The sequence below is a fragment of the Pantherophis guttatus genome, chromosome 3 (genome assembly GCF_059756535.1).
Source record: "Pantherophis guttatus breed Tessera chromosome 3, ASM5975653v1, whole genome shotgun sequence".
Taxonomy (NCBI): Eukaryota; Metazoa; Chordata; class Lepidosauria; order Squamata; family Colubridae; genus Pantherophis; species Pantherophis guttatus.
The window spans coordinates 148505661-148530963 of record NC_142065.1 but is presented as its reverse complement, the minus strand read 5'-3'; the positions used below and the strand labels follow the sequence as shown (position 1 = coordinate 148530963).

The following is a 25303-nucleotide window of genomic DNA, read 5'->3' as shown; positions in this document are numbered from 1 at the left end:
AAGAGACCATTGAATTGGAAGGCAGGACATTAACCCTACCATGAATTTACAGTAAAAGGATTTGGGGAGTTATTTTTGTCAGGTGAAAAAAGAATCTGAGGTTTCGGATGAGAAACAAGAAAAAGGCAAGAAAAAGGAAACTCAGAAGTGCAGTATGATGTGGAACTGTTCTGAAGATTAGGTAAATAGGAAGCATTTCTCTTGAAAGTATAATTTATATCCCACTTTTAGTTACATATCTCTGGATTGCTTCACATAATACGTTTTTCAGAGTGAGATTCTTTTGACTCCAGAAGAATCCCCAATTTTTTTTTGATACCCCAAAACCCCCACCTTTTCCCCTCTCTTCTCCTTATCAGGAATCTATGCCTTTGTTTTCAAGGAGAAATGCAAGGTTTTTATTTCTGCTTATTAAGAGTAGTCCAAAAGCAAAATTCAGCAGTGGCATCTTTGAGGCATTCTGACAATCGCTGGAAATTGAAATGATGGATTCCTTCAAGAATTTAGCTATGTTTCTTCCCCGCATATAAAATATCAAGTAGAAAAGAAGCCTAGGAGAACATTCACTATGTTAATATTGGTTAATAATAATATTGAATATTATTGAACAATAATAATGTTAAAATAGGGCCGATTGCCCAAGTTCAAGTCTACCCTCAGCCTTGACAACACCCTGGGTGATTCTGAGTCTGTCTGTATCTGCATCTCTCAGCCTAGCTTTTCTGAGGTTGTTGCAAATGGAAATAAAATTGGAGGAAAAAGTACTACCTATGCTGTTTTGAGCAGGAGAAAAAATCTAACTAATAAGATAAATAAGTAAGATATAGGAATAGCCTCAAGCTTGGGTGGTTTTTAAGAACTTTTGCTTAAAATAGTATTATCTTACCTTGTTAAATGCCTGCTTAATTCATGAACTTCCATTTCAGTGCTCTTAAATTCATTTAGCTCTTTGCGAATTGCTGCCTGCGTGGGAGAAAAGAATAAGTGATTAGCCCAGCTGAAAAGAAATATGTCAGTAAACTAGATGAGGAACAGCCAAACTCTGCTGCTCAGGTGAGGTTGTGGAAGACAGTTTCCTGTCACGTGTCACTCTTCCACAGGGAAGAGCATTTCAGATGGAAGAGATGCCCTCCACGCTCCTATACATGTCAATAAATGAGGAAATGTTGTAGTAAGAATAAAAGGCTTGTATGGAAGCAACCAGAATTATTATGCAAGTGCATGATAACAAAATTAACTAAAAAGCTAGAACTAAGAATAACAAAAAACTTGGTAAAAAGAAAGGAGAGGAAAAAAAGACCATACAATTCTGGCTCCTCTTGGGCAGGTCTTATGAACTTTCAGCTGGCAAGGATGATGTTGTAGTACACTTCCACAGAAAATAAATTTAACTACATCCTCTGGTTACTGGTTCCCTCCAAAAATATCTCAGAAGCTTCTTTAGCTTCCTGGCTGTTTCTGAGGCTTGTCCTACTTACTTTGTCAGCAGCTGTTAGCCTGGTCCATGGTTTATCTGCCCGTCTGTCATAATCCTGAGCATCTGCCACTTCTACGTAATCACTAAAACGAATGAGAATTTTCCTCTCTCTCAACTCTTCAACTGTAGGCCTTTGACTTAGCTGTAGGAAGAGCAAAATAGGAAAAGAATATCCAAAATGTCCTTTCCAGAAGACATTTCCAAATGTCTTAAACAAAAGAGCCATAAAAGAAAAGCTGCTTTATTTTCTAGTTAATTTTACCGGTAGTCCTCGATTTATGACCATGATGGAGCCCAAAGTCTCCATTGTTAAATGAGACAGTTGTTAATTGAGTTGGGCCTCATTTTATGACCTTTTTGCCACAGTTAAGTGAATCTGGCTGTCCTCCCCCAATTGACTTTGCTTGCCAGGAGCTGGCCGGGAAGGTTAGTAATGGTGATCACATGACCCCAGAACAATGCAACTGTCATAAATGCAGTGTTTGAATTTAGATCACGTGACCATGGGGATGCTGCAATGGACATAAGTGTAAAACCAGTCATCAGTCACTTTTTTCAGTGCTGTTGTAACTTCATATGGTCACTAAACAAATGATTTTAAGTCAAGGACTACCTGTATTGCCTGGGAACTATTATCTGCTGTTTAATTATTAGACAAAACCGTATGTCATGCAAAGTGGGATCAAGAAGTCATAACATCAAATAAGGGGGTATGAGCCCCAGGATCACATGTAGTTGATAGCCTGATTTAAAAACCCTTGTAAAATAATCTGAATTTCTACTCCTCTTTTTCTGAGGAAAACTATTCTCTGCATTTCTTCCCTCTTTTAGACTTATCCAGATTCCAAGTCCTTTCAGCTGGAATGTTTTTTTGTGTTATCAATCCAAAAGCTAATCATCTTTACTTTTTTCCCTCTGGTGATGAAAAGGCAATACGGGTTGAAAAACCTGGGACAATTTCAAATCAAAAACAATGAGGCTATCCAGACCTTCTGCTGGTGTGCAAGGGATGGTTTTGAAGAAAAAAACCCTCAGTGGTAAATACTGGTACATAGCACAGTATCCTCCATGGTCATTGCAACACAGCAGTTAAAACTTGCCTGCAGGCACCCTTTTGATTGGCTCGGTTAAGGGAGTCAGGTTTAAGCATCTATTAGAGATACCCTTCTGAATGTGGAAAGGGACAGTGAAGGAAAATCAGTATAAAGAATGCAGGTGCAACATCAGGATATTGGATGTTCCATGAGCAACAGAGGAAATCTCTGGAGGAATGAAGAAAGAAATGAGGAAAGACGATTTGTTTCAAATGCTGTAATGAGTTGTAATCAGAAACGCTGATATTGAACACAGGTAGTAGAAAAATTATAAATGAGGTGAGACAGCCTTCCTATGGAAAACATAATGTCCCCACAGGGTGCAGAAAATAGAATAGAATAACAGAATTGAAAGGGTCCTTGGAGGTCTTCTAGTCCACCCCCTGCTTAGACAGGAAACCCTACATCACTTCAGATAAATGGTTATCTAATCTCTTCTTAAAACCTTCCAGTGTGGGAGCATTCACAATGTCTGGAGGCAAGTTGTTCCCTGATTAATTGTTCTAACTGTCAGGAAATTTCTCCTTAGTTCTAGGTTGCTTCTCTCCTTGATTAGTTTCCATCCATTGCTTCTTGTATTGCCCTCAGGTGCTTTGGAGAATATCTTGACTCCCTCTTCTTTGTGGCAGCCCCTGAGATATTGAAACACTGCCATCATGTCACCCCTAGTCCTTCTTTTCATCAGATTAAACATACCCAGTTCCAGCAACTCTTCTTCATATGTTTTCACCTCCAATTCCCTAATCATCTTTGTTGCTCTCCTCTGCACTCTTTCTAGAGTCTCAACATCTTTTTTACACTGTAGCGATCAAAACTGGATGCAGTATTCCAAGTGTGGCCTTACCAAGGCATTATAAAGCGGTATTAAAACAACCCAAGTTTGCAGTCTTTATTAAATTTGTTCACCGCTCATCACACCACAAGTGAGTCTTATAACCAGACTCACCAGTCTTACAACAATTCCAGTAATGTTAGGGGCTCAAAGTAAAATATGCCAAGAGGAGGAGGAACACACATTGGGTTAGAGGGGAGATATGGAATTGACCTCTGCCTCAGATGGATCTACTGCTAGTAGATGGAGTAGTCTGATGATAAATTAAGGCAGCTGTCTGGAAATGCTGGAATGAATTGGGCTGATTGTGCACTACTGTGACTTCCAGCCTGAGAATTCTTGAGCATAGCTGATGTAGAGTGAAGAGGATGACCTTGTTGGAGAAAGAGGAGATCCGTTGCCAAAGCAATGAGGAGAGAAACATTGCTTAAGTCCAAACAATGGAATGCAAAAAATGTTTCAGACCTCCCTAATTCACATTAGTATAAAAGGGGAGACGGTAAACTATAATCAGATGCTCTTACTGCATCCAATCTTAACAAAAGTAGTTTAAATCTTAATATAGAGTTCGTTCCTTGGACTGATCTACAACCTGGGGCTAGCAGGGTTAGATCTATTTGTCATTCAGCAACTCAAGACATTCTAGTCCCACTGAGAAATCACAAGCTGAAGCTTGTTATATAAAAAAAGTTTTCAAATAAAAATGTTTTCCATCTAAAGGTAGAGCCCTCTAGGCAAGGGTGTCAAACTGGCGGCCCGCAGACAGAATGTGTCATGCGCAGGCCACGCCCACCCCAGCTCTGCAAAGGGGAAAAACATTGCGAAACATCATGTGACGGCAACATGATGCAGCGTTTTGACACCCGTGCTCTAGAATGTCTTGATAGAAGGTTACATGGAAGAGAAGCACAGAACTATGGACTGGTTATTCATATGCTCACACATATGAATAAGCATATTCATTTCTCTCTCTTTCTCTCTTTCACTCTCTCTCTCTCTCACACACACACATGCACGCACATACACACACACACACACACAAGTTGACCCCAGGAAAATATTGGGTTTTACACTCCCAAAGAAAATCTGACCTTTTGGGAAAATGCACATAAAAAAAATCTTTGCACTACTACAAAGGATAAAATAAAAAGCACACAAAAATTTGCTTGGTGTTGTAAACTCACTTGTTACAAAGGGGTTTCCTTCTCATAGTGTTGACTAACTTTGAACTGTCTGCATCAAAGTCTACATTTTTATTATTGTTGTTGCCACTACTATGGTAACCACCCAATGATTATTTATTTTCCATTCTGTTCCTAAGCCGAATAAGTAAAACAAAAATCCCCTGAAAGCCTTTTTTAAATATCAAAGATAGGACTATAAACACAAAATATGCAAAGGTAAATTGGATTTGTGCTCTTTGTTCATGTTAAAATGCCATTTCCCCCCCACTTTCAACATACACTAAGGATTATATGTTAAGGATTCTGAGGCTATTACCGAATGTCAACGCTTCTGAGAATTTATTATTGAATGCTATTTAAATGAAGCAAGACTTTTAAGACCACTATAGCCTACTATAAAAGTAGACTTAGGTTACAGGGAAGAAGGAGGAGGAGGAGGAGGAGGAGGAGGAGGAGGAGGAGGAGAAGAAGAAGAAGAAGAAGAAGAAGAAGAAGAAGAAGAAGAAGAAGAAGAAGAAGAAGAAGAAGAAGAAGAAGAAGAAGAAGAAGAAGAAGAAGAATTTTGCATGTCACCTAATTAAATATTATGGCCAGAAAAGTATGCATTTGAAAAATAAAAGGAAGGTAATACTTAAATAACATAACACAAGTTAGGTCAGTTCCACTAAAGCAGGGTGTCAAACTCGCATCGTCGTGGCGGCATCATGTGACGAATTGGGACTTTTTCCCCTTTGCTAAATTGGGCAGGGGTGGGGCCAGCATGTGACGCATCTGGGCCATGGGCCGTGAGTTTGACACCCCTGCACTAAAGTAATGACCAATGAATTCAGACAGCCACCTATTTGGTGTACTGACTATTTAAAATATCTTTCACTGCACAGCATTAATTAGGTGGACACAGCTCTAAACAATAATCTGGAATATTTCAACATACATTGAACTGAATACATGTAGTTCTCAATTTACAACATCAATGAAGCCCAATTTTTTTTTTTGTTGCTTAAATGAAACATTTGTTAAGTGAACTTTGCTCCATTTTATGCCCTTTCTTGCCACAATTGTTAAGTGAGTCACTGCAGCTGTTAAGTTAGTAACATTGTTGTTAATCGAATCTGCCTTCCCCACTGACTTTGCTTGTCAGAAGGTCACCAAAGGTAATCACAGTTGCCCGGGACACAGCAACCATCATAAATATGAACCAGTTGCCAAGCATGCGAATTTTGATCACGTGACTGTGGGGATACTGCAATGGTCGTTAAGTGTGAAAAATGGTCGTAAGTTTCTATTTTCAGTGCCGTTCTAACTTTGAATGGTCATTAAATGAACTGTTGTAAGTTGAGGACTACCTGTATTATGACTCCACAATATCAAAGGAGCCCAGAAAACTGGATTTCATGAGTGGATGGCTGTCTCTCTGACAGACTCTTGAGATGCTATATCAGTCATTCTTCATAGATTAAATGAATGTGACCAAGGAAGGACTATGTCATTGTAGATCAGGTTGTGAGTGACCAATTTGGGGTCAGCTGCTTTGCAAATCATACAATAACGACACACCTTGCATATTCATTCCAGGCAATTCATGAAAATTTGCTTTGGAGCGTCTCTTGTCCATCCTTGCCTTTCTAGCAAAACATGGAGCCAAAAGACATGCAGATACCAATAGGTTTACCAAAGCCAAGCCTGTAACTGGCACATCCTAGTCCAAAATGGTACTGTGTGAATTATTGACTGGCTGTTATATATGAACACCAAGGAAGGCTACTTTTCAAGTAAATATCAGCAGATATTTACTTCAAATGTTTCTATTACTTGACAAACCGATATTCATTAATGTCCTATTTCCTTGTACATCAGAGTACAATATACAATAACATTCATAGGGAAAATATTATGCACAGAAAGGCACATTAAGGGCAGTCCAGTGTGCTATGGCCATATGTGTACTGTTCTAACTTTCTGCTGGGTTGTATCTGCACAGTGCAAGAATCGGTCATCAGATAATTTAATCTACTGCAAAAACCCCTCTCCATTCTATTTAGATTAAGACATGATGGCAAGGGCTCAGATCTGGCTCTGAGAAGACAACCAGGAATAAAACTGGGATCTTTATTCTGAGAAGGAATAAAACTGGAATCCTTATTTTGACAAACTCTATTCTATTCTATTCTATTCCCTTTTTATCAGAAACACAAGTGAACCAAATGTAACATCTACGTCTGAAAGATTGATGAAAGATTGTTGCCTAATCTTTCTAATCTTTCTATCCTTTGGCTAGTCACACCACTCTCAAGATCCCTTTATCTCTAACATTCCCTGCTGACTTGAGCCAATATGAGGGAAGCAAAGAAAATTTGCTGGCCTTCAATTGATTTCTTTCTATTGCTTGGTTTTCTAAACGGGAGGGAAGAGGTGGTACAGGCTGGTTATAGAGGTAAATGCAAATGTTAAAGTTGATGGCTTTCACCCACTAGAGTTTAAATAAAAATGATTGTCATATATTATTATATACTTTCTCATTTTTTTTAAAAAATGTGTGCTATTGGCTAAATGAGAAAAATCTAATAAATATATCCTTTATGCCTATTAAAAGAAAACAATTTTATGGGACACACCATTGCATGAACGTATTAAAACAAAAAACAAAAGAGAGAATTGTATTCGTGGAGATTGATCTACCAAGCCCAGTATGTAATTTGCAACATCTCGAGTGTTTGAAAACCTTTCCTCAATTTTTGCAGCTCCAAGCAGTTTATTGAATTCCTCATGGTTTTTTGACAGCTTCCTCTGCTGGTTTCTCTATCCACATTTAGGACTTCAAAGCTATTACCAAGAGAAAATGCCTGAAGGATTCCTTGTAAGGAATAAAGTGTTTGGAAAATATGCTTTTCAGGAAACAAACACATCAAAGATGTATATGGTAAAGAACATCCGCTTCAAAGCTTCAAGGTTGCCACGAAGGACAAAACAAAGGAATTTCTTACCTTGCGGGTTAATCTTCTCTTGATTTCTCGTTTTTCTTCCTGTTCCTCTTGCTCATTCCGTGCTAGAAAAGATTGACAAAATTCTAAATATGCATGCATTTTTTAAAAAATGGCAAAGGGTGATTAGTGCTCCTTGCTCATTTGGATATAAATTTCTGTACGTCTTAAGAATACTTAAGTTCTTTAGTCTCTAATTGGGAGCCACCCAGAATTGGTTATAAGATGGGTAGCTATATAAATGATTTCAATAAATAAATAAGTAGTTATATGTTAGCATGCATATGACGGCAATTGTGTGCAATGCCAAGATATCATTAATCTCTGCACTTTTTATCAAGATTTATTAAAAACAGATAAAAGTATAGAATAATTGTGATGGGGCAAACAATAGGGAAGAGTTTCTGGAGTGCTTCTAGAATTTTTAGACTCTAAAAAATATTGCAGGCACTATACAAAAAGATAACACAGCTTCCATGCATATCTGATGAATTTCAACTATATAAGAAATGTGTTTCAACATACTGCTTTGTTTACAATATTTATTCAACCCATCGTGACAACATTTTATTATTTGCAATTACACATGTATCACTTAGGTGTCTACTGTTTGGTTATACATTGTTGTAGTCAAATAACCACTGAAAGATTGCAGCAGGCATGTTTTATTATTGAAAGAACCACAGAATGGATAGTGATCAAGCCTCGAAAAGGAGCTGCAAAAAAACACGAACTAATCCCCAAAAGTGCTTTTCCAAAAGGCAACTGGACTTTACTGGGGGGGGGAGGGGGAGGTTGGGGTTTCCCCTTGAAAACATTTGGCTTCTCATCCAAGAAGCTTCTTCAGTTTTGAACTGAAAAAAAACCCAAAACCTGAAGAAGCTTCTTGGATGAGAAGCAAAACATTTTCAAGGGAAAAACAAAACAAAACAAGAAAGTCTAGTGGCCTTTTGAAAAAAGCACCTTTGGGACAGCTATGACTTGGATGATTGAGAATCTCCATAGACCAGAGTTCCCCAATGTTTCTGGCTTTGCAGACCAGGGGGGTGGGGGTGGGGGAGGATGATTTGCACAAGTGGCCAGCAAGCACAAATGGAGCGTGTGTGCACACGCTCACCCACTGCTCACACAAATGGGGATGCGTGTGCATGCACTCATCTGCCATTTCTACGGTCCAGTTTCAAGCCCCTCACAGCCCACTAGTGGGCTGTGGCCCATAGGTTGGGGACCCCTGCCATAGACCACCGTGAACTAGACTCTAGTTCTAGAGACTAGAACTAGAGTCATGTATGTGAGAAGGGTGGCTATATAAATTGAAATAATAATAATAATAACAACAATAATAATAATAGAAATAATAAGAATTTTAACTAGCTGGGACATGTAAAGATGCATCTTTGATCTCACTGTTTGTAATCTCTATTACAAATATTTTTTTGTAGGTTTGAAATTTGTCTCAAAATGACTATTTATTATTTTATTTAGTTTGCCTAATTCCAATTGACTCTGTTCACAAAGAGTGACATAAAAAACCAGTACAATCCCAAAACAAGATGGCTCTGGGCACAATATACATTGAGAAAGCGAAAATAATAGATACACCCAGCAAGGGACCACACCAATCAAGATCTGGGAGAACAGCCAGATTTTCAAGGTTTTTTGGAATGCCAACAAGGTTGGAGCCACATGGTTTTTAGAGGTGATCTCATTCCACAGGCAGGCTCTGTGACAGAGAAGTCACGCTTCCCAGATCCTGATAGATGACATTGTTTAATTGAAGGGACCTGAAGCACCCCAACTCTGTCGGCACATTCTGGCCAGGCAGAAACCATGGGAGAGCAGTAGTCAGTCAAATAACTGACCTTACACATATAGGGCTTTGGAGGTAAATGATAAGTACCTTGAATTGCACCCAGAAGTGGCAGTCAGTACAGCTTGCAGAGCAGAGGTGTCACACAGACATACTGAGGCATGCCCATCACTGCTCATGCCTCTGTGTTCTGGACCAGCTGAAGATTTTGAGTGATTTTCAAAGTCAGCCCCATAGAGAACACATTGGGCTAGCGAAGACAAAGGCATGTGTGTCTATCTGAAGGGCCTCCAGCTTGTGATTGTCAAAAGAGCATTTATAAGACTGTGAAAGCAGATATATAGTTGGCTTGCTTCTCAAAGCATGCATGCTGAGACACATTCTTACTAGCATTCAGTTATTAATTGCATCAAAATACCAGTCATTTCGCTGGAATTTATGTTCACGTTGCTTTGCTTAAGATTCAGGTCCTACAGCAAGAGGAGTGTAATTAAACTATTTTCTCTCTTTAATTATTTATGGCTAAGTGTCTTAAACTATTTTCACATCAAATATATTTGTGCCAGTATGGCTTTTTGCTGAGGATGAAATATCATTAATTCAGGTTGTATAACCAAAACTCTAGTATAAGGGTTTTTTTCTGTTTAAAAAAAATGTGGCATGAAAATGTACTTATATATTTCTGTAAGAATGACTTGTGTACTACTCTTAGATATTTGGCCACGTCTTTATCTAGGATTAGCTCCATTGCATTTTACTGGATCATTTTTCAACAGGCATAGATTAGATTAGATTTTTGGTTGAAATCCATACACAGTATGTTAGATGTAAACACACTGAGGTCAGTGGAAAATATTTCTGAATAAACCTGTATAGGACATTTTGGTAATAAGAGAAAATGGTGATCCTTTAGTTGAATATCCCGGGCTGACCTCAGTATGTTCTCATTTCAACTTTAGTCTAAACTACCAAAACATAAATATGTCTTCTTTATAAGCAATCTCTTTTGGGTAATAATAACAGTGCAAGAGCATAATGTATGTCTGTCTCAGACAGGTAAGAATGGAAAAATGGAAACTCCATCCTGGATGGATCTCCTAGAGCAGTGCTTCTCAACCTTTTCTTCACCATGACCCCCTTTAAATACTTTTGTGGCCACAGACCATGGCCACGGACCCCCCAAGACTTAACTCAACATTTAAATCATAACATTTCTTCAAGCCTTCATGGACACCCTGTGAAGACATCGCAGCCCCCCAGGGCTCTGCAGACCACAGGTTGAGAACTACCACCCTAGAGCCATGTTTTTCAACTTGGAAACTTTAAGATGTGTGGACTCCCATTTTCAGAATTCCCCAGACAGCATTCTGGGAGTTGAAGTCCACACATTTTAAAAGATGGCAAGGTTGAGAAATACTGTTCTACCCTGGGGCATACTTACACTGTATGATTTTTCCTTGATTTAGGTTTGAAGCTACTTACGTTTGAGAATATTCCTCTGCTCTAATTCTTCAGCAGTCGGTCTCTGGCTCAGCCGCCTGTAGAAAAATTTCAATTTCAATTTTTTCACCATATCAGGACCTTCTCCAGCCTTCAATATTTGCCAGAGTCACTCTTCAACAGATAATGCAAGAGCTCAGGAAATGACATTGTTCCTATGTAGATACGAATATTACTGAGTAAAACATAACACTTGAATTTTCCTTTATTGCAAACCAAGGGGAAACCAAACAGATTGTGTCATATTAGGCATTACCCCTTCAGGCTAACCAGTGGAAAGTTAGATGAGGAAGATTTCTTTTACTTAATTTCCTTCCTTCTATACTAGCTTCCTGACTGCCATGAGTGTGACATCAGTTCTGCGTTTTTGTTGTTGTTGTGTGACCCTCCAAACTACGGAGAGATCAAAGCAATCCGGGGAAATTTCCAGGCATGGTAACTATGCTAAGATTAGGATTTTTTCTTTGTTCCTCAGATCAGGCTTTCCATCTAAAAACCTGTCTTCAGATTCTGGAATAAAACCTGGAGGGAGGATAGAAGGTGAAATGAGATGATCTCCAGCCAGCATGAAGGTCATCAGATTATGGGTGGCTGCCTTAAAGTAAGCGTAGAAAGCTGCCTGCTGTGAGCAGTTGTGGTCAACTTGTGCAAGGATTTCAACCTGCCAATTCAACATGGACTTTTCAATCTGTTAAACCAAAATCAAAATTGAAAAAATTGAACAAGTATTCTCAATAGCTGGGAATATATTGTGAATAGAATCTCATCTGATTGTTTTTGTTTCCTAGCTCAGAAATATGAGGAACCTGTGTGGTATAGTGATTAAGTTGCTGACTAGGAATTGGGAAATCCAAGTTCAAGTCTACCCTTAGCTATGGAAATTCTCAATTTTCTCAATTCTTTCTCAATCCAACCTCTCTCACAGGACTGTTTCCTATTGGAGGAAAAAGTGCTCAGTGTGCCATCTTGAGCTTCTGGTGCAAAGGGAGTGGGGGGGAAAAATCTAACAAATAAACACAACAAATCACCAAACAGCCTCCTGACATTGGAAACAGTGAGCAGTTTATAGTAGACAGTAGTTGAAAAAGATCCCAAGAGGTATTACTGGACTATGAGCACAGGAGAACCAAGACTAGTAACCAATTTCTCTGCATCATTTTTTCCTCTCTCCAGGTTGTAACCAAACTTTTAATCAGGTTACTGACTGAATTTATTTTCTGAATCTGCCCAATACGGGCAGTCATCAATTTACAACCATTCGTTTAGTGATCATTCAATGTTTCAATGGCACTGAAAAAAGGGACCTACAACCAGTCTTCACATTTACAACTGTTGCAGCATCTCCTCGGTCACATGATTTGAGTGCCTGGCAACTGGCATGCGTTTAGAACAGATGCAAGTTTCCTGAGGTCACGTGATTGCTATTTCTGACCTTCCCAGCTGGTTTCTGGCAAGCAAAGTCAATGGGGAAAGTTGGATTTGCTTAACAACCACATGATTCCCTTAACAACAGTGATTTGCCATGGCAAACCATGGCAAAAAAGATCATAAAACCAGGAGTGACACTCGTCTAACAACTGCCTTGCTTAGCAATGGAAATTCTGATCTCAACTGTGAAAACTGTCACAGGTAAATAAAACAAAACACAAAAATAAAACAATTAGTTAACAATGACAACAAAAGCCAAGACTAAAACAAACACAGTTCACCTATTGTGCAAATGCAGGTACAAATTTCTTCAACTATATAGTGTGAACACTACTGCAGTGCAGTGGTGGGTTGCTACCGGTCTGCCCCAATTTGGCCAAACGGGTAGCAGCAGCGGTGGGACACTTTGCCCACCCGCCTGGATGTCATCAAATGTGATCTGTGCATGTGCAGACGGGGTGCGTGCGCGAGTGAAGCGGTAAGAAAGGTAAGTGAAACCCACCCCTGCTGCAGTGTCCTTTTTATACATCTATTTCCTTTTCCTTAAACTAGAAATCAGCACTCTACAATACTCCAACAAGATCCACATTTAACAACTATTAGATAATTACAGTGTTTTAATTCAGGCATCACTCATTTTAATAATCAGAATAAATTGATCCCAGGCCTGGCAATTTGTCAGAGAGTGCAATGTTATCATCCAATATGCTTCCTGTTTGTGATAACAATTCCAAGATCAGTTTTTTACTGATCTAATTTTCATCTACCACCATTTCTACTGGGTGGCTCAGTGGCTCAGTGGTTAAGATGCTGAGCTTGTTGGCTGGAAAGCCAGCAGCCCAGGTTTGAGACCTGAGCACCAAGACAGAGGATGAGCTCCTGTCCTTACCCTAGCTCCTGCCAACCTAGCAATTTGAAAGCATGCAAATGCAAGTAGATAAATAGATACCACTTTGATGGGAAGGTAACAGCATTCCGTGACGTCATGCTGGCCCCATGACAGCGGAAATGTCTTTGGACAGTGCTGGCTTAATGGCCTTGAAACGGAAATGAGCACCACTCCCTATAATCAGCAACGACTAGTGGACTAAAATCTGCAGGGATTCCTTTAGCCTTTTTTAAAACCTCTCTACTAATGCTTTCTTCTGAGTTTAAAGCAATAGAAAACATTCTTCAAAAACATCTAGATCAGTTTTCTTATGAAAATGGAGAATCCTAGTTGAAAGCAGATGGGTATGATTATTGTCCAAGGAGTCATAGGTTCAAAATGTTATTGTTCCTACTGGAATGAATATAGTTAATTTAATCAGCTGGCTGTTTAAAGACTTCAGGGACTTTCTTCAGAATGTTGCATTTCTAATGCAAAATTATTAAATTTTCAATAACACTTAGCATTTCAACCTTCTCAAAAGGCTATAATTTTAAAGTTGACTCTGCTAAGAGCTCTAGTGAGCATTTATTTTCTGATATTCTTACCGAGCCCAGATAGCTTACTATGCCAACTCTAATTCTCTATGAAAAAAGCTTTGAATGAATGATTGCAATATATTAAAGAAGAGTTTGAGATTCTTTTGAAGTAAGAAGTATAAACTTTGGAGAATGAGAATGCAAAAAGAAGGAGGAGGTAGATATCAAAAAACAAAAATCCTCCAACTTTGGACACTAGAATTTCAATTACTACAATCCCAACCACTGACAACTGGAGGGCATCTTGTTCCCATCAATGCCTTACACCAGCTGAGGTTCTTGTAGTAGGATTGTTATGTATGCTTTAAATGTCTGAGCACATTCTGGTTGTTATTATTTTAAATCCCGCAGCCAAAGGCAAAATAAGGAAGTGATATGACAACAGAAAGGCTGAAAGTGAAACTGGAAATACAATACAAACTGTTTCCTTCTCAGTTTTAAAGGTTAACTGTCAAAGAGAACGACAAAATCTCTTTGCATGCTTTATTTGACACAATCCTAAGAATTAATTGAAATAATTAAAGAGGGTCAATTAGTTTTTTCTTTAGCTGAATTTTACCTATGAGGGATGTGAGAGAAATTTGATCAGTCCTCATTTTAATACAAAATTTTTGATTCGGTAAAGGAACTGAAGCTCAAATAACCTTTACATTCACTCATGATTGATTTTTGTTTCAATGACCTCATATTAATAACGTATAAAAATCCATTAGTGAAAAACTGTTTGCAAAATATATGTATTAGGGAAATGAAAAATATACACATTTTCTTATATGAACTTTATTTGTGTCAGCTTTAATACTAATGGACTCGTCACACCAAAACATGAGGCTAAAAAAAAGTTTCCTCTGGGCACCTTACTAATTTATTATTAGGGAAGCCAAAACAAAAATAGGAGCTTCTCTAAAACAGTTGACAGTTATAACTAGATAAATACCCATATACAAGCAGTCTTTGACTTATGATTGTGATGGAGCCTGCCCATTATGGTAGTAAGTTGGGATGGTCGTAAAAATGGCTCATCAAATGACCAACTCTGTTATATAACTATTTTGTGGTTGTTGTTAAATGAATCACTAAGATCATTAAATGAACCCATGATATTTGAATGAATACGGTCGTCATTTAATGAACTCATTGTCTGCTATGGAGCTTTTTTCCTTAAACCCTGAGATAAATATCCATTTTTGTCAAAAATGTCATAAATCTCAGTTACATGATGAAGGATGCTGGAATTGTCCATAAATGCAGCGTTGTTTATGTGTGGGGGAGGGGATTTGTCAGATATCGGATCATAAATATTTTTTGAGGGGATACAAATAGCCACTAAACGACCAGTCATAACTCGAGAACTATCTGTAGAGCAAGTTAAGGCTTTTAACGATCTGGGAGGGTGTGTGTATGTGTCATTTTTCAATCTTCTGCATTGTGGAGGAAACAAATAAAGGCTACTTCTGGTAATATAGGTAATGTAATTCTGCATTTGGCAGCAGTGAGACAATTTTGTGCCTGCTGCTAAAACATCCTCAAAGTCAAGGTGAGAAATCTCCTCCACTGTGACTTACAGATTTGCAATATAAAAATCCAAGTCTTCTGAAAGTCACACAAATTAAATTTCTGAGAGAGATGCTCTGAGTCACTGAATGCACTTCAAACTTCCTTCTAAATTTGGAAGTCAGGCTGTCCCCCTTTGAGAGCCAAATGAGATTTAACTGCCTTAAATCCTGGCCAAAACTGATTACTAAAGACAACTCTTTAACTTCTGCTAGAGGGCTTCTCATCATCCTGGAAGAAAAATGAAATAGAACTGAAGCACATACAGCAAACTACAGTTTATCTGCCTAATGTTTTATCTCTTTGAGGAGCAGGAGAGCCAGCACTGAAGATGACCTAAAAACAAAATGTTTTTGATACTTATCTCCCCCAAAAAATCAGAGGTCAGCCTCCCTCTCCAGTGGTGATGGTGGTTTGTCTGGCTAACTATTCACCCAGCCAATAATCAGATAGCATCTCATGCCTATCACACTAGGGAGTCCTTTTTTGATCATGTTTAAGCTCTGTCATCTATGAAAATAGAAGCAAGATACAGCAATCTCCCAATGCAAGATCATTTCTGTCTTGCCTATTGGAGGAATCTGAAGCAATCATGTATGCATTATTGTCTTGTCCTATTACCATACTCAGCTTAGCAAACTGACCTAACAAATCCCTTGTTTCTAAACCTCTCTCTAGGTTCAGTTGGGAGAACCTTTGCTTTTTGCTTCCTGGCATCTGGAAAGGTGCAAAGTTTAATTCTGTGGTCAGTGCAGTCTGGAAGTACAGGGTTCAGGGCCGGATTTAGATGAAAAGAGGCCCTAGGCTATTCCACTTATGAGGCCCTTTCACCTATAGTGAAAGTGTAATTTTAATTTTGCTAACAATTTGAATGTAGGCCCCTCTTGATCTTGAGGCCCTAGGCTGAAGCCTAGTTAGCCTATAGGAAAATCCGGCCCTGACAGGGTTGCTTGTCAACTATACAAGTAATCCTCAATTTATGACTGTAATGGGAGCCCATTACATTTGTTAACTGAGTTTTGCCCCATTTTATAAACTTTCTTGTGGTAGTTGTTAAGTGAATCACTGCAGGGGTTAAGTTAGTAACACGCTTGTTCAGTCAGTCTGGCTTTCTCATTGACTTTGCTTGTCAGAAGGTCGCAAAAGGTGATCACATGACCCCAGGACACTGCAGCGGTCATAGATACGTGCCATTTGCCAAGCACCTGAATTTTGATCATGTGACTATGGGGATGCTGCAACTGTCATAAGTGTGAAAAATGCTCATAAGTCACTTTTTTCAGTGCTGTTGCAATTATGGTCACTAAATGACCTGTTGTAACTTGAGGGCTATCTGTATTTGTAACATGCTTTATTTCACGCTTGTTGGTGCTGAGAAGGAAGACAATTCTTCCTACCTTGTCAGTTTGGTGCCAATCTGCTGCCTGAGCTCCAGCCGCTCCTCATCTGTCTGCACGGGGAGGATATTCTTCTCTTCCAGCTCACGCTTGGATGGCCTGTTGCTCAACTTGATAGCTAAAGAATCTTTCCTGCAAACTTTCATTGCTAGGGAGCCTTGGAAAGAAAGAATCACATTCAGTTTAACTGCTGCAGTGCAGGCACAGGAGCTTACTTTTCCATGTCTTTTGTTAAAAAATAAATAAATAAAATAAAATTTGTTTTTAAGACCTCTACCCTTGCGGAAATGTTGAATATTGAACGAGAGAGAGCCCGTTTCAAAAGCATTTCCTCTCTCTTAGTGTGCTCTCTTGTGAAGGTGAATGTTTCAGTGCTGACTATAATGTTATCTCAACCCTCCATGAATGCAAAGTGGATTATTTTGCATGTGAGACAAATGCGCATATGGAAGTGATTTCAAGGTTCCAATCTCAGCTAGTTCAGGCCCAAGACTTTTTACTCTTGCCATCTCCAGAGTAGAAAAGAGCAGCAGATCTGATAGGCCACTGTAAGAAAAACAACCATAGTTGGGATGAAAAATTGTGGGAAAGGAAAATGGGGTTAATGCTCTCCTCCCTGCCTCAGGATCCTAAGTTCAAGAAAACTAATATTCCCTTGAAATAATGCCTGTAATGGTAGAAAAGCACAATATGTAATAATATAACAACTTTTTAGCCTTTTGAGTTTTTAACTGAATTCCACTTTTACCTTGTATGTTTTAATTTTGATCTATACTCCGTTTTCAACCTCTCTGTTTACATATGTGTTTACATTATTCTACTGTGTTGTTGTAAACTGCCCAGATTCATCCCGGTAACATGGGCAGTGTAGAAATGTAATGAATAAAGAACGAAATAAATAAAAATTGCTAGTCCTTAACCTATAGACAAGCAGAAAAAGAAGGAACACCTGATTCCTCCTTCATTTAATGTTACATCCTGCCAATTTGATCATATCTGTCAAGAACATTATTACGTCCAACACTAGATATTTTTCCTTGCTTCTGCAGTGGGCCATATTCCCATGTGGGCCATATTCCCATATTCCCAATGAAACTTAAGCAATTGTTGCTTCATTGGATATTGTTCAATACCAGATTTTTTTTTTTTTTTTGTGGCAATGGGATAAGAATGTCATATTTGTGTTGCTGTATTTGCAGCTAGGGAAATAAGGGGGCAAGGTGACAATGGAGACAGAAAGGATTGGATTGTTGTAACCCAGTTTCTTTTTCTGAAATCTCAGGCTGAAAAGCAACATACCCAATGTTTCGGAATCTGATCAATGGGTCAGTAAAGGGAACAGTCTTGTCAGGAGAACAAGAAGAAGAACCCGAGGGTTCCATATAACAGACTTGGAAAAACTAAGTAACTTGTCTTTTCAAGCAACATTTGAGCCTTGTTGCTTTGGTCTGGCAGGAGATTTGGTCTGGCAGGAGCAAGACGTTGAGTGTTTTTTCAGATCCACATACGAATACGCAAAGATTTAAGCAGATAGATCATATGTCATCAATCCTTTTCAGATTTTGTCCAATCCCACTGTACTCCACTGTCACCTGTAAGATCATTTTAAGATTGTTCTCCAAGTTTTCTCTGGTGATATGGGAAAAATCTCACAAGGTTTGGTGATCTCATGAACCATTGGCCTTCCTTCAGTTCAATTGCAACAATAACTTCAGATGTTATGAAAGGACTCAAAGAGGTTGTGTTGAGACTCTCTACGAGAGATCAAGCAAAAATTATAACATTTCCTGATCTATCACTTTTACTTTTCTATCTGGACCTGTTAATTCCAAGAATTTTCACATTCTTAAGCTAAGGTTTTCTCATATATTTTATTTCCCGTAATGAACTGTTTCACTCCAGAAAAGTTCTCCATCTGAGAACCAGGCAAGTTTTTCTCATTATGATCCATTCAAAGCAATTGCAAGAACCAGTACTGTTTTCTCTAGCACCACGTGAAAAGAACATGTAAATGTGACTTGTAAATAATGAGCTCCACTTACTTGAATATAACGAGCTGTCATCATCTTCCTCTTCTTCCTCCTCATCATCTTCTTCTCTTGCATAGAGGCATGAAGAATCGCCAAAGTCAGATTCATGAGGCACATTTTCTTTATTGTCATCACATTCAATCACAACAGTTGGCACTTGTCTCATGTCTGCAAGGCCTCCAGGTCCAGTTTTTGAGTGGCTGTCACCGCCATGTAAACTGGAGCTTTAGAATCAAGAAACAAGTGTGGCAAGAAAGGTCATAAAATGGGGCAGAATTCACTTAACAACTGTCTCGCTTGAACTCAATTGTGGTCATAAGTCAAGAACTACCTTTATCATTTCAACTACTGTGAAATCATATATAAAGTGATGTTCAGACTTCATCTCTTCATTGTCTTCAGCAGGGCTTGTGCCATTGTTTTATGCTGACATATATATATATATATATATATATATATATATATATATATATATATATATATATATGTGTGTGTGTGTGTGTGTGTGTGTGTGTGTGTGTGTGTGTGTGTGTATATATATATATGGTTGACACTGAGGAGGACACATTGATATGGTTTCAAGAAATCTCGTAAATGTCTGTTGCCGCCAACTTTGCAAACTCTTTGGCGATTAACTTTTCCTTTACAGCAAGACTGTAAATGGCAATGCTATCAAAGACATCCATAAGAGACGCTGCGTGGCACAACTGACTTCTTAAAATAAACACGTTGTTTTAAAAAATCTACATTAATCTCTTCAGAGATAAGCATGTTTGCCAAAACAAAACAAAAGAAATTTATAATGCATCAAGATGTGTTGGTTTTGCAGATGCTTTGCCCACATGCGTTATGAAAAGGGCAACTGCTTTTTCAGACAAAAAACGTCATCAGCTGCTTAATCTCACAAGGATGAAGTTAACAGATACCATTCCGACAGTGATGGCAACTGAATAATTGGCCCATTATTTTGAAACCCTGCTTTGGGATTATGAAAAATAGACACGTGCTACTTTTGTAATTCTTCCCAATCATTCAGCATCTGTCTGAATTCCCAATTTATAAATTATTAACAAAGCAACATTAAAGGAGTAGGCTGGATTTAACCTAACCTTGAACAAAGAGCATTGTTTTGTGCTAAAGAAATACAAGGCAAAATAGAATCCCTACCAAATTAACCCAAACCAGGGGTGAAATCCAGCAGGTTCTAATAGGGTTCTGGAGAACTGGTAGTGGAGATTTTGAGTAGTTCCGAGAACTGGCAAATACCACCTCTGGCTGGCCCCAGAGTGGGTTGGGAATGGAGATTTTGCAATATCCTTCCCCTGCCACGCCCACCAAGCCACGCCCACAGAACCGGTAGGGGAAAATTTTGAATTTCACCCCTGACCCAAATCAAAGAGAAACTTTATCTGAAAGGTTAAATCTTAAATCTGAAAGGATTTTATAGGATGCTATGCTTACAAGCTGGTTCCATTCTTCCATAAAACGCAGGTTAAGGAGAAGAGTGGAGTGGTTTGGAGTCAAGGGCCTGAGAGGTCTCAGGCAACTTGCTGTGACTAACTTGCAACAGCCAATTTGCCATGGTCAACTTCTCACAGCCAACTCATCATGGGACAACTCATCAAGCGACAAGAGTTACACTAATATCTAAGAAATAGTGGGATAGAATCATTAAAGAAAGGATGCAAAAGGAGGGACACAATGAAATGTGAATGACAAAATTAAACTAAGTTTTGAAACTATTTTAAATAATAAAATTGAATTATTGAATTGTCCTGTGGAGAGTTGTCCTGCAGCAAGTTGGCCATGGTGAACTGGCCACAGTGAAATGGCAGTGGTGAGTTGGCCATGGTGAGTTGGCCAAGTGAGTTGTCCCATTCCGGGATCTGAAAATGACATCTTCCAATTACAGAGCAAGTTCATCAATGGAGACTTCAAATGCTCTCCTGGAATTGTTTAGTCCTGCAAAGGTAAAGGTACCTCAGATAGCACTGAATTACTTTGTAATACAAAGAGGATTTCTATCTTTAGCTTGATAGTTAATACTGGCTAGGGAATTCTAGGAGTTGAAGTCCAGACATCTTAAAATTGCCAAAGTTGACAAACAGTGCCTTATGGTCTCTCATCCAAGTAGTTCCAAATCTGACCTGTTTATCTATTGGCCATCAACTATGTTTGTCTACCTGCTACTGCCAAGCTTAGTATTGATTTAATGGTCAAATAAAAGTTTGAGCTCTTCATGAGGCCATCATCTCTCCAGGGGTGGGATGCTGGGGCTTCGTAGGGGTTTGGGAGAACCACTAGCTAAAATTCTGTGCAGTTTGGAGAACCCACAAATCCCACTCTTGGCTGGCCCCCCCACCCCTCCCCTCCCAGGAGCCCTTCATGGCATGGGCACAGGGTACTTGCAGGACCACCTCCTACCGGCCTCCCATCACCCAGTGCGTCCACATAGAGCTGCCCTCCTCCAGGTGCCGTCGGCCAGACAATGTTGGCTGGCAGCCCCCAGGTCGAGGACGTTCTCTGTGGCCGCACTGACCCTCTGGAATGGGTTACCCACCGGGCTCCAGACGGCTCCCGACCTTTGCACTTTCTGCACTGACCTGAAGACATGGCTCTTTTGGCAAATCCCCGATCGGCTGTGTGATTTTAAATTCTGGGGATTTTAACTTGGTTTTTGGTTTTAGTATTTTATCATGTTCTTTTATTGTGTAAGCTGCCCCGAGTCCTACCGGAGAAGGGCGGCATATAAATTATGCAAAATAAATAAATAAAATAAATAAAAATAAATTTTGGATGCAGGTAAGTGCAGGGCGCACACGGAGGCTCGGGGAGGGTGAAAAATGGGCCTACCAGAAGTTCGGGAAGTTCATTTCCAGCCTCCAGAGGGCCTCCGGAGGCTGTGGAGGCTGTTTTCGCCATCCTGGAGTCTTGAGGAAAGCCTCTGGAGCCTGGGGAAGGCAAAAACACCCCCTCGGCCATAGTGCAGGAGGCTGACTAGGCCACGCTCACCATGGCCACACACACACACACACACTCAGCAACCGGACAGAGAACCCCTTGCTAAAATTTTTGAAGTTCACCCCTGCATCTCTCCCTTCTGCTACCATGAAGGTTTTAGCTACATTATTTTTATTCATGCAAGACTGGAATTCCTGTAAAGCCCTATCAAATTCAGTGGGAATTACTTCCTGGTATCCAGAGACTGACTGGCAGTCCCAGTCTCTTATCAGCAAAGCATGCAACAGGTTTGTTAGAAGGATTACTGAGATTATGCATAGGAAGAACTATTCTACAACACAGCACACGTTTTCAAAGGAATTATCTTGGTGCAAACAACTAGATACATAATATTTGAATCTGAATGACAGAATTATCTTTGAACCTGCACTCTTGTTCTTTTCCTTTACAGTTGTAGGGTTAGGATCAGATTAGGGGTAAAGTAAATTGCGTATGAATACAATGACACTTTTTTTGTTATGTAAATAGTCGGCAAGATGAAACTTGAACAGTCTCCAGTTTCTCTTGAAATTCAAATAGCGTTTTTTGATGTAGATCATGTTGTACGGGGAAGAGGGAGGGTGAGTGTATTAAATTTTCTCATTACATTGTGCACAATTGCAAGGATAAGTAGGTTCCCTTTGACTCCAGGAACTCAGAAAGCACAAGAGAGAGCGCTCCATGTTCTTTGGCATATTTCTTTCATGGGGACCATTAATTACTGTTCTCTGTATTCTCTGCTTCTATCCTTTTTCAAAGAATTGCCATCTGACTGAATCTTGTCTAATTATTGTCTTATTGTGAGTCGAGACTCCCAATACAAGTGTCATGAAATACAATTCCAATCTCATAACAATTTATTATTATTAATAAGAACTGGGCTAGTTAGAACCCCAGCACGATGTTTTAAATGAGCCCCATTAAGCCCATACCTGTAAATCTGATGTTTCCCAAGATTCATACACTTGGAAAAGAGTGAACTGCTGTATCAGCCCCACAGGCCTTTCATTCTAAAGTGCTTGGTCTCCACTACAACATATATAATATAATATAATATAATATAATATAATATAATATAATATAATATAATATAATATAATATAATATATAATACAATACAATACAATACAATACAATACAATACAATACAATACAATACAATACAATACAATACAATACAATACAATACAATACAATACAATACTATACTATACTATACTATACTATACTATACTATACTATACTATACTATACTATACTATACTATACTATACTATACTATCAGAGTTGGAAAGGATCTTGGAGGTCTTCTAGTCCAACCCCCTGCTTTGGCAGGAAACCCTACGCCACTTCAGACAAATGGTTATCCAACATCTTCTTAAAAACTTCCAGTGTTGGAGCATTTACAACTTCTGGAGGCAAGTTGTTCCACTGATTAACTGTTCTGTCAGGAAATTTCTCCTTAATTCTAAGTTGCTTCTCTCCTTTATTAGAATAGAATAAAATAGAATAACAGAGTTGGAAGGGACCTTGGAGGTCTTCTAGACTGACCCCCTGCCCAGGCAGGAAACCCTTAGTTTTCTTAAATTAGTTTCCACCCATTGCTTCTTGTCTTACCCTCAGGTGCTTTGGAGAATAACTTCGCTCCCTCTTCTTTGTGGAGCCCCTGAGATATTGAAACACTGCTATCATGTCACTCTTCGTCCTTCTTTTCATTAAACTAGACATACCCAGTTCCAGCAACCATTCTTCATATGTTTTAGCCTCGAGTCCCTTAATCATCTTTGTTGCTCTTCTCTGCACTCTTTCTAGAGTCTCCACATCCTTTTTACATCATGGCGACAAAAACAGAATGCAGTATTCCAAGTGTGGCCTTACCAAGGCATTATAAAGTGGTATTAACACTTCACGTGATCTTGATTCTATCCCTCTGTTTATGCAGCCTAGAACTGTTTGGCTTTTTTGGCAGCTGCTGCACACTGCTTAAGTGTTGCTAAAGAATGCCATCTCATAAGGGAAAAAAAAAAATCCCCAAACACTCATTTTTCTGCCACAGTAGTTCCTAATCTGTGCTTCCAGACAACCCATGATCTGTAAGATTTCTGCAGATAATTTTACAAGCATAATCTTTTCCCCACTCGGAAGACTGCTGCAGATAAATTATTGAGATGAATATAATAGCTATGGAAATGAGCGTGAAACGTCGTTCAAAATGTATCTGCTTTTTAAATTCTTTCTGATATATAAAATGGGCTGAAAACCACTATTGAAAACCACAACTACACAAAGAAAGAGGTTCAGAACATTTGGTCTAGTCTTACATTCAGAGCATCTACTAAAACTGTAGTTGACAATAAGAAATACTCATAGCAGATTTATTATATAGGGATTATATAATTATATAGGGATAATTGGTTATATTATTATATAACTGATATATCATAGGGATGACATATAACTGATATACAGTATAATAGGGACAGAACCAATATATCATAGGGATGATTAGTTATTCCATTATATAGGGATTATATAATTATATAGGGATGATTAATAAAGCACCTGGCAGCGACTATTGTCTTTGCATGACAAGTCAGGAATTTGAAACGATTCTTTGCCATAAACACACTGCATGGCGCAACCATCCATCTAATAATTATTTGCTTTTTAAAAAATGAACACCTTATATTACAAATTGCCTGATTTAGCCTAATCTGAATAACCAACATAATAATTATTATGGTATTCCGCCCACAAACACATAAATATCATTATGCAAAATAAAGGTAGTAAGGGTAATTGTAGTAATTTTCTTCATCTCCTTAATTGGATCTGACCTATCAGAATAGAAACATGAAACCAACAAATGAAATGGAAAGCAGAAATATGTGATGCAGGAATATTTCTGATTCGTATCAGTGTCTGTAAAGGTACAGTATTAGTATCAAACAATTTTCAAAGAGGTGTTAGAGAAATTGCTCTCCAAATTACTCTAACCTCTAAAAAAATACCACTATTATCTCAAAGATAATGGAAATCTGTCTAATTTGTACATAGTCTACAATGTTCAAAGCTTTTATTTTGACATAACAAACACAAGACCTCAAAATGAATATTTACCAAGAAAAAAGAAATGATGGAGATAACTGTATTATCATCACCAAGAATAAGTAATGTAGCAGAATATAATCTCAAAATTTTGATGTATAAAATGTACCTCTGTATTGCCTATGCTCAAAAAGCTCTGTTTCTATAGTTCCTGATTGATCACATTTCTTGGTATCTACCTCTAACGGGAGATGATGCTTTCTATCAACTCAGACCACTGAACTATCCACCCAGCGTTGTCAATACTGATTCAAGGCTCTATACAAGTGTTTTCTAGCTCGATTTGGATTCTAATGCTCAGAGTGCTGCATCTTTCCATTATGGATAGCAATTGCAATAGCACTTAGAGTTATATACCACTTCATAGTCCTTTACAGGCCTCTCAAAGTGGTTTACAGAGTCAGCATATTGCCCCCAACAATCTGGATCCTCATTTTACCC

General features: G+C 38.7%; 1 protein-coding gene across 5 annotated transcripts in view; it reads right to left on the bottom strand.

Moving 5' to 3' along the window:
* The window catches only part of PHACTR1 (phosphatase and actin regulator 1), a 258904-nt gene that overhangs the window by 5066 nt on the left and 228535 nt on the right, over positions 1 to 25303 (bottom strand). For all 5 annotated transcript variants that reach the window (XM_060682103.2, XM_060682105.2, XM_060682106.2 and 2 more), the window contains 6 exons: positions 18767 to 18978; positions 16725 to 16881; positions 10861 to 10916; positions 7572 to 7633; positions 1479 to 1619; positions 887 to 963 (listed from right to left, as the gene is read on the bottom strand). In XM_060682103.2, the coding sequence (XP_060538086.1) occupies positions 887 to 963; positions 1479 to 1619; positions 7572 to 7633; positions 10861 to 10916; positions 16725 to 16881; positions 18767 to 18978 (705 nt within the window). The remainder of the gene's footprint in view (positions 1 to 886; positions 964 to 1478; positions 1620 to 7571; positions 7634 to 10860; positions 10917 to 16724; positions 16882 to 18766; positions 18979 to 25303) is intronic.